At 43.3% G+C, this 14,250-nt stretch overlaps 1 protein-coding gene across 1 annotated transcript in view; it reads right to left on the reverse strand.

Annotated features, from left to right (window-relative positions):
* The window catches only part of NDUFB11 (NADH:ubiquinone oxidoreductase subunit B11), a 47,965-nt gene that overhangs the window by 8,401 nt on the left and 25,314 nt on the right, over window positions 1-14,250 (reverse strand). Inside the window, exon 2 of the mRNA XM_088137873.1 lies at window positions 6,796-6,926. Within this exon, the coding sequence (XP_087993999.1) occupies window positions 6,796-6,926 (131 nt within the window). The remainder of the gene's footprint in view (window positions 1-6,795; window positions 6,927-14,250) is intronic.

Genomic DNA, 14,250 nt, shown 5'->3' on the forward strand with positions numbered 1-14,250 from the left:
AACAGTGTTTGGTTAAGGATGGGTAGTTCTTTAAGACCACGTGTGAGTATGTACAGTCAGTTGCTTTCTGCCAATCCACAACTCTACCATCCAACCCTACTTTCTATATCTTTCCCTTCCTCTCCTCCCTTAAGAGTTGAACCAGGAGGCAGATGAATGATAAAAAATTAATTACAGCTTTATATGCATTTTATAAGAGGGCCAAGGTCTTCCAGATGTGATTTGATTCAGATGGGGAAGGGGAGCTGAATATGGGCTGGTGGAGACATAATGCTTGTAATCTTTTAATCATGTTTAAGCAAATTGAAGAAGACTGAAAGGCTGCATGCTTTCTCCTTCTACAGCCAAATATAAATAAGACACCCATTCTAACTTCACACTTAACTCAGGATAGCATTGAGATTGTATAATACTGAGTTCACACATCATGGTAAGACCACAATACCATGTACCACCTGACTGTAGTTTAGTTGGGCAGGAACAACTTGCATCACAGAGGCAACATTCAATCCTGTATCTTGCTTTTCATTCACTTAGCTGTGGCTGAGAGATCAGAAGCCTCCATGGGTTTCTTGTCCTTTCAGCCTTTCTCAGAATACATACTGTATTAGGCTGTACATAATTACACATAATTCAATCACATCCGCCTAGATTTTTCACTAAACAAAAAAGCACCAAAGATTGCAGCTCTTCCTGCAAAGGGAGATGCTTTAGCTCCAAAGTATTATCTGAGTTATACCTTAACAGATCCCTGAATCCTATTTGATCCCCATGTAGGATCAAAATGATGGCTATTTGATCAATACAGAAGAAGTGTTGCTTCCTAGAGACAGGACGCACTCTTCTTTCTATGCTTTTGTACCTCTTTCCCATTGATTCCTCTAGGTCAGAAAAAGACAAATTGTCAGGCCCTTGAGTGATTTAGCTCAGACTGGCAGGACAGTGTTAGTATTTCAAAGCAGGGTCTTTCCAGAAGTTACTAGGGACTAAACCTGGCCTTGAACCTATTTGCATTCAAAAGATGCATTCTGCCACTCCATTCCAATGGAATTAGGCTTTTTGCCTTCTACCTTGCTAGATAAAGCTTTACATGATGCCCTACTCTCCTCTGTAATATGGGTTTCCATAGCAAGATATTTCTATAATTTAACGCTCTTATATTTCCTCCTGATCAGGCTGGTAAAGCCTCTTTACTATCTATGGCTCCATCTATGTCATTCAGAAGTGCCAGCTACCTTGAACTCTCAGTAGAAGTCAGGCTATAAATAAACCAAGACACCAGGAGCAATCACTAACCATTGGCACAGACGGCTAATTCTAAGGTCACATGAATTTGTTTATCTACCCATAAAAATGCAGCAAGGACAGAATTGCTGCTAGGGACTCTGTTTCTGTTTCAGTACTTTTAGAACATGCAGCTAATTAGCAGGGTTGCCTCTCTTCTCTATACTCCATGCTCCAGGTTACAATGGGCTCTTTTGGACTGCTGGATCTTGGAAGAAGGCGGTGGTGGAAGTACAGACAGTCCCCTATTTATGAACTTTCACTGATACGAACAAGATGGACCCAGAAGTTGGGAGAAGGAAGAAAACCTTAGTTTCCAGCATGCCGCAAACTAACTCCTCCGTGCCTTCTCCCACCTTCTGGGAGGTTGGAGGTTTGCATTGGAGTTTACAGCACTCTTTGGGAGGCTGCAATCTTCAGCCTTCTTCCTGCAAGGCCTCATGAAGGGCCAGCAGTTTTGCTTTCCACACAACCGCCCCCTTCGCCCAGGGAACCACTGCTGCCCCTCCTGCCTTGCCTAGCAACAGAGTGCGCTGCACCCCACTGGCTTGTCCCACTGCGCTCTCCACAGTCTGCAGGCTATCGCTCCTCACACTGGCAGCAGAAGACAGGGTTCCTCTTCCCACACTGCTGCCTTGCCTCCTGCCTCCTGCCTCGTCCTCTTTTTAAAAACTTTTTACTTGGCTGGACTTACACACAAAACAGACTTACGAACAGCCTCTTGGAATGTAACCTGTTTGTAAGCAGGGGACTGTCTATAGATTAAAAATTCAAACCTACAAGGTCATACAACATCCTTCCCTAACTTGCTGCTGTCCAGATGCACTGGGAATAGAACCCTCAGAATTTCCAGTCATGTGGTATCATGCAATGATTGCAATTATTAGGCAACAGAGCCAGGTGGTTGATCTGATTGATCAAAAAGTTCCATCTTATTTGAATTGTTATGAATTCTTCATGATGCAAATGAAGTACTGTACATCTGAATCTACCCAAGTTTCTAGTCTTTGTGTGGCTAGTCCTAGCTTTTGTAATCTAATATTTGATTGTAAGAGTCAGGCAGCAGAAAACCAAAGGGAGGGAGGGAGGATCCTAGTTGCTGCAATCCGCATACTTCGAGAAGTAAAAACTAGAAAAAGCAATATAAACTGTTTCATTTTATTTCTATTTGATCCATGCTGTATCACTCATTCCATTTCCTCTTAGGATTTGTTGCTTGCTTCTTTATAACTTATTTTTGTTTGTACTGACTGCAGTGAAGCATGGTCTCTCAATGGTCACTTATAACTCCCATTTTTCCCACTGTTCTCTGAATAGCTTCAATTATTTTTAACAGACATTATTGTCTGTTTTTAGTATTTTCCATCTGCCAAGACACATCATTCCTTTTCTTCTACTGCTCAAAGTCCCTGGAGGAAAGGAGGGAAATGCCCCCAAACTGGATTTTCCAAATCCTGCTCAAAAAGTACCTTTCCATGGTTTCAAAATTTTGCCATTTCTAAATCAAAGCTAGTAATAATTCCTAATAGCTAGTTTATTTTTGCTTCCCTTATCCAAGAACAGTCACCTTTATATAGCATAGAACTGAAATTGAAATAACAACTTCCCTGTTTTTATACTGCTGAGGACAGAAATGGATACTGGGGAAATCAAATAAGCAAAGAATTGGCTGAATCTCCTATTGACCTGATTGGTTAAACCAGGGCGGGGCAACTTTCAAAGTATTTTGGGAGGGCAGGATGATAGTGGGTGAGGCAACAATAGGAAGTGGGCAACAGCTCATCATACTGATGTGGAGTATTCCAGATGTTCTGTTATCTCCTCAGTTTTGGGTGGAGCATCCTTTGTTGTATAAACTGTGTTAAACCTGTTTTAGGGCTTTGAATGCCTGCCATATCAAGATAATGAGAAACCATCTCATCCATTTAAGGCACCTGTAAACAGAGGAGAGGGAGAGCCTAGAAGGATTGTGAGGGCCACATAAAGCTCTGGGGTCTCATGTTGCCACGCCTTGATTACACCTTTGCAAATGTACAAGGTACTGTGATCAAGGCAGGGCATTATGTCCAGATACCCTCCCAGCCAATTGTGGCCACTGTCGTCTTCTTCAGCACTTATGAAAACTGGCACCAAACTGGGGTCCTGTCTGTGAAAGATACAATTCCACACCACAATATTTCATAGGAACAGGCTCATCTGGAGCCATGTCAGGGGTGGAACAACAGAGAAGTTATAGGCAGAGCGCTGAACACAGAGTACTCTTGTGCACCAGATGCATGCATCAAATGCAGCAGACTTAGTTTCAACCCAAAGCCATGATGTCTGCTTCTTGCTGAATAGGAGAGAAACTGCTTTGATAGCTTTCTGTCCATCAAATCCACTTACATCTCTAAAGGACCTTGGACCTACCACAAGCTGCAAATTCAGGGCCTTTGATTTTTTCCTTCTAATTACCTCCATCTCTGCTAAATCTTTCTTTCTGATCTTAACACAGGATCCCTGTCTCACCATAAAAAGACACCAAAGGTGGTGACAGCTCCAAAACACTGATGCAAATCAAGCTCTGTGTGTGTGTGTGTATTTGTGTCTGTGTGGTGGGGGAAAAGAGATTTCTCATGGTCCCTACACACCTGGTAGGTACCAGGTTGGGTTAGGGTACTTCTCCGCCCTTATTGCATCCGCAGAATGCCGTCCGGCGGCCCTGTTTAGGATCACTAAGTCCCTCCTTGGCAAGGGGGATGTGGGGGTTCATTTGCAGGGCCGTGCAGAGGAATTTTCAGAGCATCTGCAGGACAAAGTCGCTTGGATTCATTCCAAGTTAGACTCCGAGCGTGGGGCAGGGTTTGGGGAGATACCGGGGGACCGTTCTTGCCCAGTTATCTGGGAACGGTTTGATCCTGTTGCTCCTGAGGAAGCAGACAGGATCCTGGGGACTGTGAAGACCACCACTTGCCATCTTGACCCATGCCCCTCCTGGCTGGTGAAAGCAGCTTGGGAGGTGACATGTGGTTGAATCCAGGCGATGGTTACTACATCCTTGCGGGAGGGAGTGTTTCCGGCTGCCTTTAAGGAGGCGGTGCACCCCCTCCTCAAGAAACCCTCCCTGTCCACCTTTTTGGGGAAGGTGGTTGAGAAAGTGGTGGCATCACAGCTCCAAAGGGTTCTGGAGGAAACGGATTATCTGGATCCCTTCCAGTCAGGTTTCAGGCCCGGTTATGGAACAGAAACGGCATTGGTCACACTTATGGATGATCTCTGGCGGGAGTGGGATGGTGGAAGTGCGACCCTCCTTGCTCTCCTTGATCTCTCAGCGGCTTTCGATACCGTCGACCACAGTATCCTGTTGGGATGACTCAGGGAATTGGGGGTGGGCGGCACGGTCTTGTGCTGGTTCACCTCTTTTCTTCAGGGTTGATCCCAATCGGTGGTGATAGGTAGCGAGAGGTCCCATCCTCAGCCCCTCCTTTATGGGGTGCCGCAGGGTTCGGTTCTCTCCCTGCTCCTTTTCAACATCTACATGAAACCGCTGGGTGAGATCATCCGCCAACATGGGATGAGGTATCATCAGTACGCTGATGATATGCAATTATACATCTCCATCCCAGGTGAAGTAAGTGACGCTGTGACTGCCCTTTCTTGGTGCCTGGAGGCTGTAAGGGTCTGGATGGGGAACAACAGGCTTCAGCTGAACCCTGGTAAGACGGAGTGGCTGTGGGTTAATGGCTCCTCTGTATCCAGGACTTTGTCATCTTTGGTGCTTGATGGGGTAGCACTGCCCCAGACAGACCCAGTGCGTAATCTGGGGGTCCTCCTAGACTCATGGCTCCTGCTTGAAGAGCAGGTGGCAGCCGTGGCAAGGAGGGCCTTTGCACAACTTCGGGTTGTGCATCAGTTACGCCCTTTCCTGGACTGGGATGCCCTTTGAACAGTCACTTGTGCCCTTGTTATCTCCCAGATAGACTACTGCAACGCACTCTACATGGGGCTACCCTTGAAGAGTATCTGGAAGCTACAGCTGGTCCAAAATGCGGCTGCATGGGCTATTTTTGGAGCCCCAAGAAGGGCCCATGTAACACTGTTGCTCCGCGAGCTGAATTGGGTACCAATTTGCTTCTGGATCCAATTCAAGGTGTTGGTTATCACCTTTAAAGCCCTACATGGCATGGGACCAGGTTACCTATGGGACTGCCTCTCCCCTATGACTTCAACCCGTCCCACCCGATCACACAGAGAGGGCATGCTTCGGACCCCCTCAGTAAAAGAACTCTGATTAGCGGGGTCCAGAAGGCGGGCCTTCTCTGCGGTAGCCCCCGCTCTTTGGAACATTCTGCCCCCGGAGGTGCGATTGGTCCCCTCACTCCTGGCCTTCCGAAGGGCCTTGAAGACCTGGCTCTGTCACTTGGCCTGGGGTGGGGAGGGAATACTTCAAGCGTGGGGATGGCTAACCCCATAGAGGCCTGCTGTCTTCAGCCCCAGATTCTTCATCTTCTTGGACTCTCCTTTTCCTCTTTTTTAGTAATGTTTTTTAAATTTTGATGTTTTATGTATTTATATGTATTTATGGTTTTAATGTTTTATGTCAGTCGCCCAGAGTCCCCCACTGGGGGGAGATGGGCGGGGGAGAAATTTGACTAAATAAATAAATAAATAAATAAATAAATAAATAAATAAAAAAATAAGTCATATTATTCCTCTATGTAATAATTTCCTACTTTTTTCATATTGAAAATTAGAATGTGCTACCAACTTTTCAAAGTTTCTAGGGGCCACATACAGGTCTCAGGTTTCAAGTTGTGCACTTTTCCACTAACCTATTGAAACTGTACATTCGTATGCATGTTTAACAGTCTGTTTTGTATCACTGTTGGGGGCTACAAGCAGACATTTTGCTGGTATGCCAAGCTTGTGAAAAGAATCTACACTTTCAAGTTAGAATGGTAGAATGCTGTCATATTCATTAGCTATTATACCTCTTCAGACTACTGAGCTTACGATAGATAGACAGACAGACAGACAGACACACACACACACACCCCTTGTAAGAGAAGAGGATGTACTGTACTATACTGACAGCTCACTAGCATGGCTAAAATGTACACTGGTAAACTGGAACATAAGTTTAAATGCACCCATGATGAACTGTTACTGTTATACAGGTGATGTAAGATAAAATAGAGCTATTTCCTAGTCATCTCATGTTCTAGGAGATCCTTAAAGAGGCTCTCACAGGGTTATTTTTATCCCATTCCTCTTTGTAATGGCCCTTGTTCTTTTTAAGTTAGTGGGTTACTAGGAAAGGAATTACTGGGCAAACCTGAAATTAAAAATAGGTGAGCTTTGCCAGCACTTCATAGGGAAGCCAGAGGGAGTGGTCGCAAGAAATAAAAAAGAATTATGGAAAAAGTTGGAAGTGAAGATCCACTGGCCTCATTGCCTTGAAACATCAGGACAAAAGGCTTACAAGGTACTGTAAAGTACAACTGAAAACAACATTTAGCTTGTGAATCTTACTTTTGGTCAGGCAGATAATACAGGAAGGTGCTGCCCAATACAAGGCAAATAGATATTCCAAAGAAGAAGCTAACATGCATATACTGCACATCAATAACAGGATCTTCATGGAAGCCATGAAAGTCTGGATTCTGAAATGTAAAAAATACAAAATGGAGTTAGTTTACAGGTGTACAAAGAGTATTCAACATATCTCCTTTGATATTTCCCTTAAAGTTCATCATCATATACACCCTCATTCTAAACCTCGCCACCAAAAGAGAAACAGCTGTGATCCCTTGCCAACACGGCAAATCCAATACTAATAATGAAAATGGCATCTTGTTTTATTTTAGGACTAGCAACCATTCCATGACAAAGCCATGCAGGTCACATTCTTAAGTAAGGCTCTATTTATCTGCATTCATCCATCCAACCTCATCCCTGCTGTGCTACTAGCGGGTACAGAAGTCAAGGGCCATCTCCTCCCATTTACAAAGGCAGGAATTTGAAAATCTGAAATACAAATGAGGGCAAGAGATGAAGGAGCAGGACATGGAGAAATTAATTTGTCAGTTATCACCTGGACTTCCCTATCTTTCTCTAACCTGCTTATTTCAACAAAGGTTGATATAAGGAGGTATGTGCATGATGTTTATGGGTGTTACTTCACACCAATAATTTGCAAATTCTCATTCTATTAAACATTTGCTAAGGAACAAAGATGATATGTATTGGAAAAAACAGTTCTAAACTAGAAGGGTATGGATCTGACCTCCGGCTGAGCAGATGCCCAGTTCCACTGTACATCACGTTTTTGTATAGTGTTCAACAAACCCAAAGCCACTTTGCTAAAATTAGAAGTTGGATGGGAAAAAAAGGAAGAAAATGAATGCTGCCAAAAACCCTGCACCAGCTGTGCAAAAAGGAAAAGGTGAAAATTACTAAAATACACTAGTGGAGACCAACTGTAAGTAGGGAGGGGGAGTAAGGTATGAAATTCAAGTCCACTCTCCGGACTAAGTGTGTGTGTCTGTGTGCATGTGCGCCTGTGATAGATTCTCTTATAGAAACGTCCCAGAACAAGGATATTAGTACATAAGTTGTTTATGACACAATTGCTTCCAAACTTGCTTCCTCCTTAGCTTCCTAGATTTGTACACAGCCATTCCAACTCTCAGACTCTGTTGGTGTCCAACCTGCCCTTCTCGCTACAAAAGAACCTGTTCTGCCCTGGCATCATGAACTTGAACAGAAGCACAGAGGGATCTTTTGGAGACATGTATGCCTCCCAGCTGTTGCTTCAGCAGCAAAAGAAGAGGAGGTTGCACAGAGGCAGGCAGGTCACTAAAGCCACACACACACACACACACACACACACCCTCTGTACAAGGCAAGACAATGCCCTATTCAAAAAGCTGAGGACAGCCAAGGATGCAAGCTATCACGGCTTGCAAACTGTGGAAATCAGCAGCCACTTCTGGGGTTTCATTTTTTAAAAGACAGATGCAGAGGCTCAAAGAAACATACCCACAGAGCAACCACAGGTATGTGAAAGCCAACTGCAGGGACACTGTAGAAACAAATGCTCAGAGAAACTCTTTTCCAATCAAACTGCAGATGCAAAACAAAACAGTTCCAGCCTAGACTAGGTAGGAAATAACAATAACATTCCTAGTGATTCGCACAAGCTGAATTGTGAGCTGGAACAGAGGGGAAAGGGAAGCACACTCAATTCCCAGGAAGTCTATGATACTGACACAAAGTGCTATACTGTAGTTTGAAAAACAGTGAAAGATTCTAGCATGCAGCCTAGATTATTAAAGTTTAAGCAAGATTTTAGAGCCAAAGCCACATTATTAGTATTTCAAATTTGCTTTACTCATCCAGGTACCCTTTCCCAGTGCAGTAACAAAAGGCAATACATAAAATATCTGCATTCACTTATAGAATACAGTATCTCACATACAGTATATTATTTGGTGAATTTAGCACAATATAATCTAATCACTGCAGGAACAAATGGGCTAGTCAGAGCTATATGACCGAGAGGAGTTTAAAGCAAGAAAGTATGAGAAAAGGGCTTTGAACTAGAAGCAGCCTATTTCTTTGATGGTAAATTGAAAGATGGCATATACCTCCTGGTCCTCAACCTTGCAGAAACCAGGACACTTTTGAGGTGGGGAGTCCACCCATTTCTCAAACGCAGGAGCAGGAACTTGTACCTCTAGTTTATCAGGCCCATTGTCTATTTACGCATCAAATTTTGGGTTTCGTTTTCCCCCATTGCCATCACATGCACCAAAAGGGGAAATAAAAGGAATTTCAGAAAGCTAATAAAAACGGTAGAGCTGCAATCTCATTCAGCTGTTGCTTGGATACCCCTTTTGCCCAGTTCTAGGCGCCAGGGTTGTGAAGGACAAATCTAAGAGTTTGGGCGGGAGGGGGGGCGGAATAGCAGCAATCGAATGAATAAATTCTCTTGCAGCAGCCCTGCCTGCCCACACGGACACATACTTGTTTTCACCGCTTCCTCGAAACCACATGGAAGCCAATGGACACATTCATGGGCACGCTGAACTAAGACGGAACAGGACCTTCATGGATTCTGTCTGGGCCTGGTGGGGAGGAGATAACAAGTTGGTCAGAGAACCAGTCTGGACTATGGAGTTAGACTGTGCCACCACCCTCTCTCCCCACCTCTATGCCACACACAGCAGGGATTCCTTATTCCTTCGCCTACTTAACTGGTTGAGGCTGAGTCACAGCAGGCTTCCAAGTACAGGCACCCCTCCTCCCTTTGAATCCATGGAGCTATATCTGCAATGGATTTCCCCCTCTCTCCTTTTTGTAGCTGAGCTGGGACAATTCAATTTGGGGGATGAGGGAACCTGACATGGCCGGTTTATAGAAACTGCTGAGTACTGCTTGTTTCTGATCAGTTAGTCCAAGTGCAGTCTGACACCTCTGCCCGATCCCAATTCCAATAAACAGAAGGAAGGGCATGATCATTTTATGCTACAAAAGTGCTTAAGACTGCTTTATGCTCATTATGCCCCACACCCAAAGTAATACAAGGTTTTACAATACTTTTTTTAGTCTTCTTTCTCTGACCCTAATCCTTTGCATCAAGAAATGTTGCCACCCTACCAGAAAGAAACAATGCAAAAGCAATGCTTTGTTTTGGGAGGGCAGAATTACAAGCTTTTCCGAAACGCTTCACAAATACAGCCTTTTAGCTGCACCATAAACCTGACGGTTTTCCTCTCCTATCCCCAAACATCACAGTGTACTCAGCAAGGCCACGGCCAGAGAGGAATTAAAAAAAAAAAAAAGTTAGAGCTTAAGCCTAGAAGTAACACCCAGAAAGTGTGCTCTCAAATCTCGTAGGCTGGTTACATTGGGCTTGTTCCTTCAGTGGCAAAGGAACAAATATAATGTACATGCTCAGAAATAGTCAATGCCTTATCTATGTGAAGCGTCCAGGAGGGATCCACAGTTCAATATTGAAGAGTTATAGAAACCAGTTTATTGAGCCATACCCTTTTCCTGGAGGGAGGAGACAAGAAGCCAGCCTGGATCATTAACTGATATGAGGTACTGTAGCTGGCTTTAAAGGTAGAGAGCAAATGAAAGTGACCTGACTAAACTGACTGGGGATAAGAAGCTTATTTCAGTGAGATTCTCCCAGCCTTGACCAATGCTTTTCTCTGTACTTTCTCACTTATCCCATCATACATGCTGCTATGGAGCATTCCCTCAGGCAAGGCAGCAATTTCAGGTCACTATGATTTATTAAAAAGCACGGGCAGTTTTACCACCTTTTAAATAATTAAAGAGATTTTGCAAAGAGGCGGGGCGAGTCCATGAGTGTGTGTGCGCACATGCATGCAGGAAAACACAGAAAATTAGCAGGTACTTTGCATGCCCCAAGACTGGGGAAGGTAGGAGGATGGGAGAAGGAGGGATCTACAAACATTTCTTTTCTGGCAGTGGCTCCAGAAAAAGTTGCTAATTTCAGGCTCCCAAGACAGGCTTTAACAACTCTGGTCTTCAAAGATCAGAGTCCTGATGGCTCAATTACATACAGCTTTCTCCCATGACAGACAAAATTCCATCTGGATAGTGGTACTGAAAATGGCAGAGACTGTTTACTTCCAAATCCCCCATCATCTCTTAGGCCAGACCCTCACAGTGATATGCTGAGCTAGGCAGAAAGCAGTTCATCAAGTATATAAGGAAGTCTATCAAGGATTCAGTCAACTGCTACAACTGCTTCCCTAGGATTGCAAAAACAGGACAATACAGGCTTGGTGAACTGTTCCTGACATGGTGAAACAGAAGCTGCATAGACCTGGCATAGACTACCTGAAGAATGCACAAACTTCAGGGGAATTTTAGGTTATTCTAGGGGAAATCATTCTTATAACTTAACTTTCACACAGGGTTGCTGCAAGCAGCCAACAAAATAGTACACACATTGCCATAACCCCTTTGTGAGAAGGGCAGAATACAATATAAGAACTGAAACAAAGCCCTAAACTATGGTTTGACTAGGGTTCAGCTTTTAATAGATGCATGTTTTTGTTTTTTCAGATTAGGTGGTTTGTTGGTTCAATATTCATTTTTTAAACGATAAACACTCCATAACTGTCTAATTCCACAATAATGACATACAAACATTATTTTCAATAGAAGAGAATATATGAAGCTCGAGGTTGAACTGTGGAGTTCTTGGTGCTGAGTTTGGTTGTTTGCTTGCAGATGTTTCATTACCCGACTAGGTAACTTCATCAGTGCTAGTTAGTGTGGGGTTTGCTCCCTGTTTATATACAGTAGCTTGCCCTGCCAGTGTTGGTGTTTTTTTCCTTGGTAGTTCCTTGACTAGGGTATTGTTTTCTGCTTGATTGTTTGTCTGGTGTTAATCCCTGCTTATCTGGGTGTTGGCTGCTGGAGAGGATGTGTTGTAGTCTTTCTGTTTCTGTTTTTTGTTTTGTTTCCTTCTTAGCTTTTTTATTGTCTCTGTTGAATGGTGTGTAAATGTGGTTTATCTCTATGTGTCTAGAAATAAAGACAGACACATAGATAGATAGATAGATATAGACACATAAAGACAGACACATAGATATAGACACATAGAGACAGACACATAGATATAGACAGACACATAGAGATAAACCACATTTACACACCATTCAACAGAGACAATAAAAAAGCTAAGAAGGAAACAAAACAAAAAACAGAAACAGAAAGACTACAACACATCCTCTCCAGCAGCCAACACCCAGATAAGCAGGGATTAACACCAGACAATGTTAATCAAGGAATTACCAAGGAGAAAACCACACCCCCACCAACACTGGCAGGGCAAGCTACTGTATATAAACAGGGAGCAAACCCCACACTCACTAGCACTGATGATGTTACCTAGTCGGGTAATGAAACATCTGCAAGCAAACAGCCAAGCTCAGAGAGCACCAAACATTCTTTTTTGCTGCTCTGCCCCCTCTAATCATGAACAAGAAAGGATTAGCTTCACACTTCCCCCTGGCAACAGCCTGAGCTTCCTTTAAGGGAAATCAACATTACAGATTTGTTAGGACACCCACATTCAGACATTAACTTGTGTTTGTGTGGAAAGAGTGGCTAAATTTTAAAAGGCTCCTTGGTATCACCAGGCTTCCAGTGCTCTTTAATACCATCCTTATCCTGGGATGCCACCTCCAGAGACAGAAGCACCATCTATCTCAAATCATTAGGGTTTGTCCTGCATCAATTCTGGTGTCACAGTAACTGGAACTGGAGGGCGGGGGAAATCAGCAACTAATCATAGAATCCTGCTCCCCTCCTCCCAAGCCCAGCTTTGTGTCACGCATCAACTTGGCAGATTCATAAGTGGAGGTGCCTGCCATGACAAGCTGTCAGTAAAATCTTATTATTCCTTTATTGGCAAGTCTGCTGTGATACCTGACCTTCCCACCTACCTCCTGCTCAGAATAAGCGTGTTCCTCCACCCAACACCAAACACTACGCTTGGAGCTTGAAGTCCAAGCTGGGCCAGCAGCTCAATGCTTCTGCTCAGATATTTTGAATATATGCTGTCCTGGGAATCAAACCTCCAGGAGGAAAGGTAAGAAATCTCTAGTGGAAAGAAAAGCAATGCAGGTTTCGTACAAAGCAGTGACAAGCGCCAGCCCTAGAACTATCTCAAGCAGGCTTTTCTCAAACTCTATTCATTCCTGTTTGGAGGATATCTGCAAGCATTTAACAGAACACTGTCTTTTTCTGGAGGTTCAGTGCTACTGTGGAGGGTATTCAAAGGCTAAAGCTGCCCAATATTCACAACTTCCTTTTATAAATAAAGTGCCCTTCAGCTCAAGAAATTCGGGCTCCAGTTGCTTTAATAAAGAAGCAGCATGGTGCTAAACTCATGGCTGCAAGGGAATGCTGGGAAATATACAATGACATTTTAGAGTACCACAAGGCTTCTAATGAGTAGTCAGCATGATTTTACAACAGTGCTTGTAATATTTTTACAGGTATTTTTCTCCTAAGGCCCTAATAGCTGTCTCATATCCTCTGTCTGTGTCTGCCTTTTGTCATCTGGCCATACTGTAAGCCTTTCTAAACAGGGCAAGACAGGATGGGTGAAATTAAGAGTCAACAGCCTTGTGAATGCTTCTTAATGCAGCTTGGACAGTCTTTGAAAGATGGTTTGAATCATATTAGAAATGGAAGAAATCGGGTATAACAAACTAGAAAAGCCAAAATGATTATTCAATGCATTTAATATATAGTAATTAGTCTGCTGAATGAATCCCAACTGCACTGTACGATAATGCTGGAGATTTCCTCCAATTCATACTCCCTTTTTTGTTGGCCCATCTCCAAAGAATAACAGCCAGATGATTAGGCTCCCAGTGTGTAACAAACTTCAGTCTAAGGTCCCACAAAAAGAGAGCAAATCCTACCTATCCATCCATCTACATATACTGCATTCATGCATAATATTGAGGATTATTTAACTATGGTGTATTCAACAAACCAGTTTCCTACATCATGCTATGCCAAAAAACCAAATCACATTATGGCTTAGTGATATGTGTCAATCAGGCCCAAAGAAAGTGATATTATCCACCCTATTCATCTACTCCACATACTGCCTACTCGGAATATTCAGTGAAATTTCTGCACTTAGTACAACAATCCAAGCCCCTCCCCGCCCCCGCAAAAAAGACAGATTTTTTGGACACTATTTTGACTTGGGATGTGTTAATATGAGACGGAAAAGAAAATGCCCCCCAAAAGACAAAATACTGCCTATTATGAATATTTAGTACATTTTAAGTTCTCACATATCTCAAAAAAGTACCATCCCTGAGGTTTCAATAATACAAATCTTTAACAAAATTGAACTACTGTATTAAGACAGCTGCTTTACTAAAAATCATGAAGTAAACAGCCCTAATTTATCCT

Source organism: Python bivittatus, unplaced genomic scaffold (assembly GCF_059951505.1).
Source record: "Python bivittatus isolate LINGU-HERP-01145 unplaced genomic scaffold, Pbiv_v1 ctg000220_np1212, whole genome shotgun sequence".
NCBI classification, from domain to species: Eukaryota; Metazoa; Chordata; class Lepidosauria; order Squamata; family Pythonidae; genus Python; species Python bivittatus.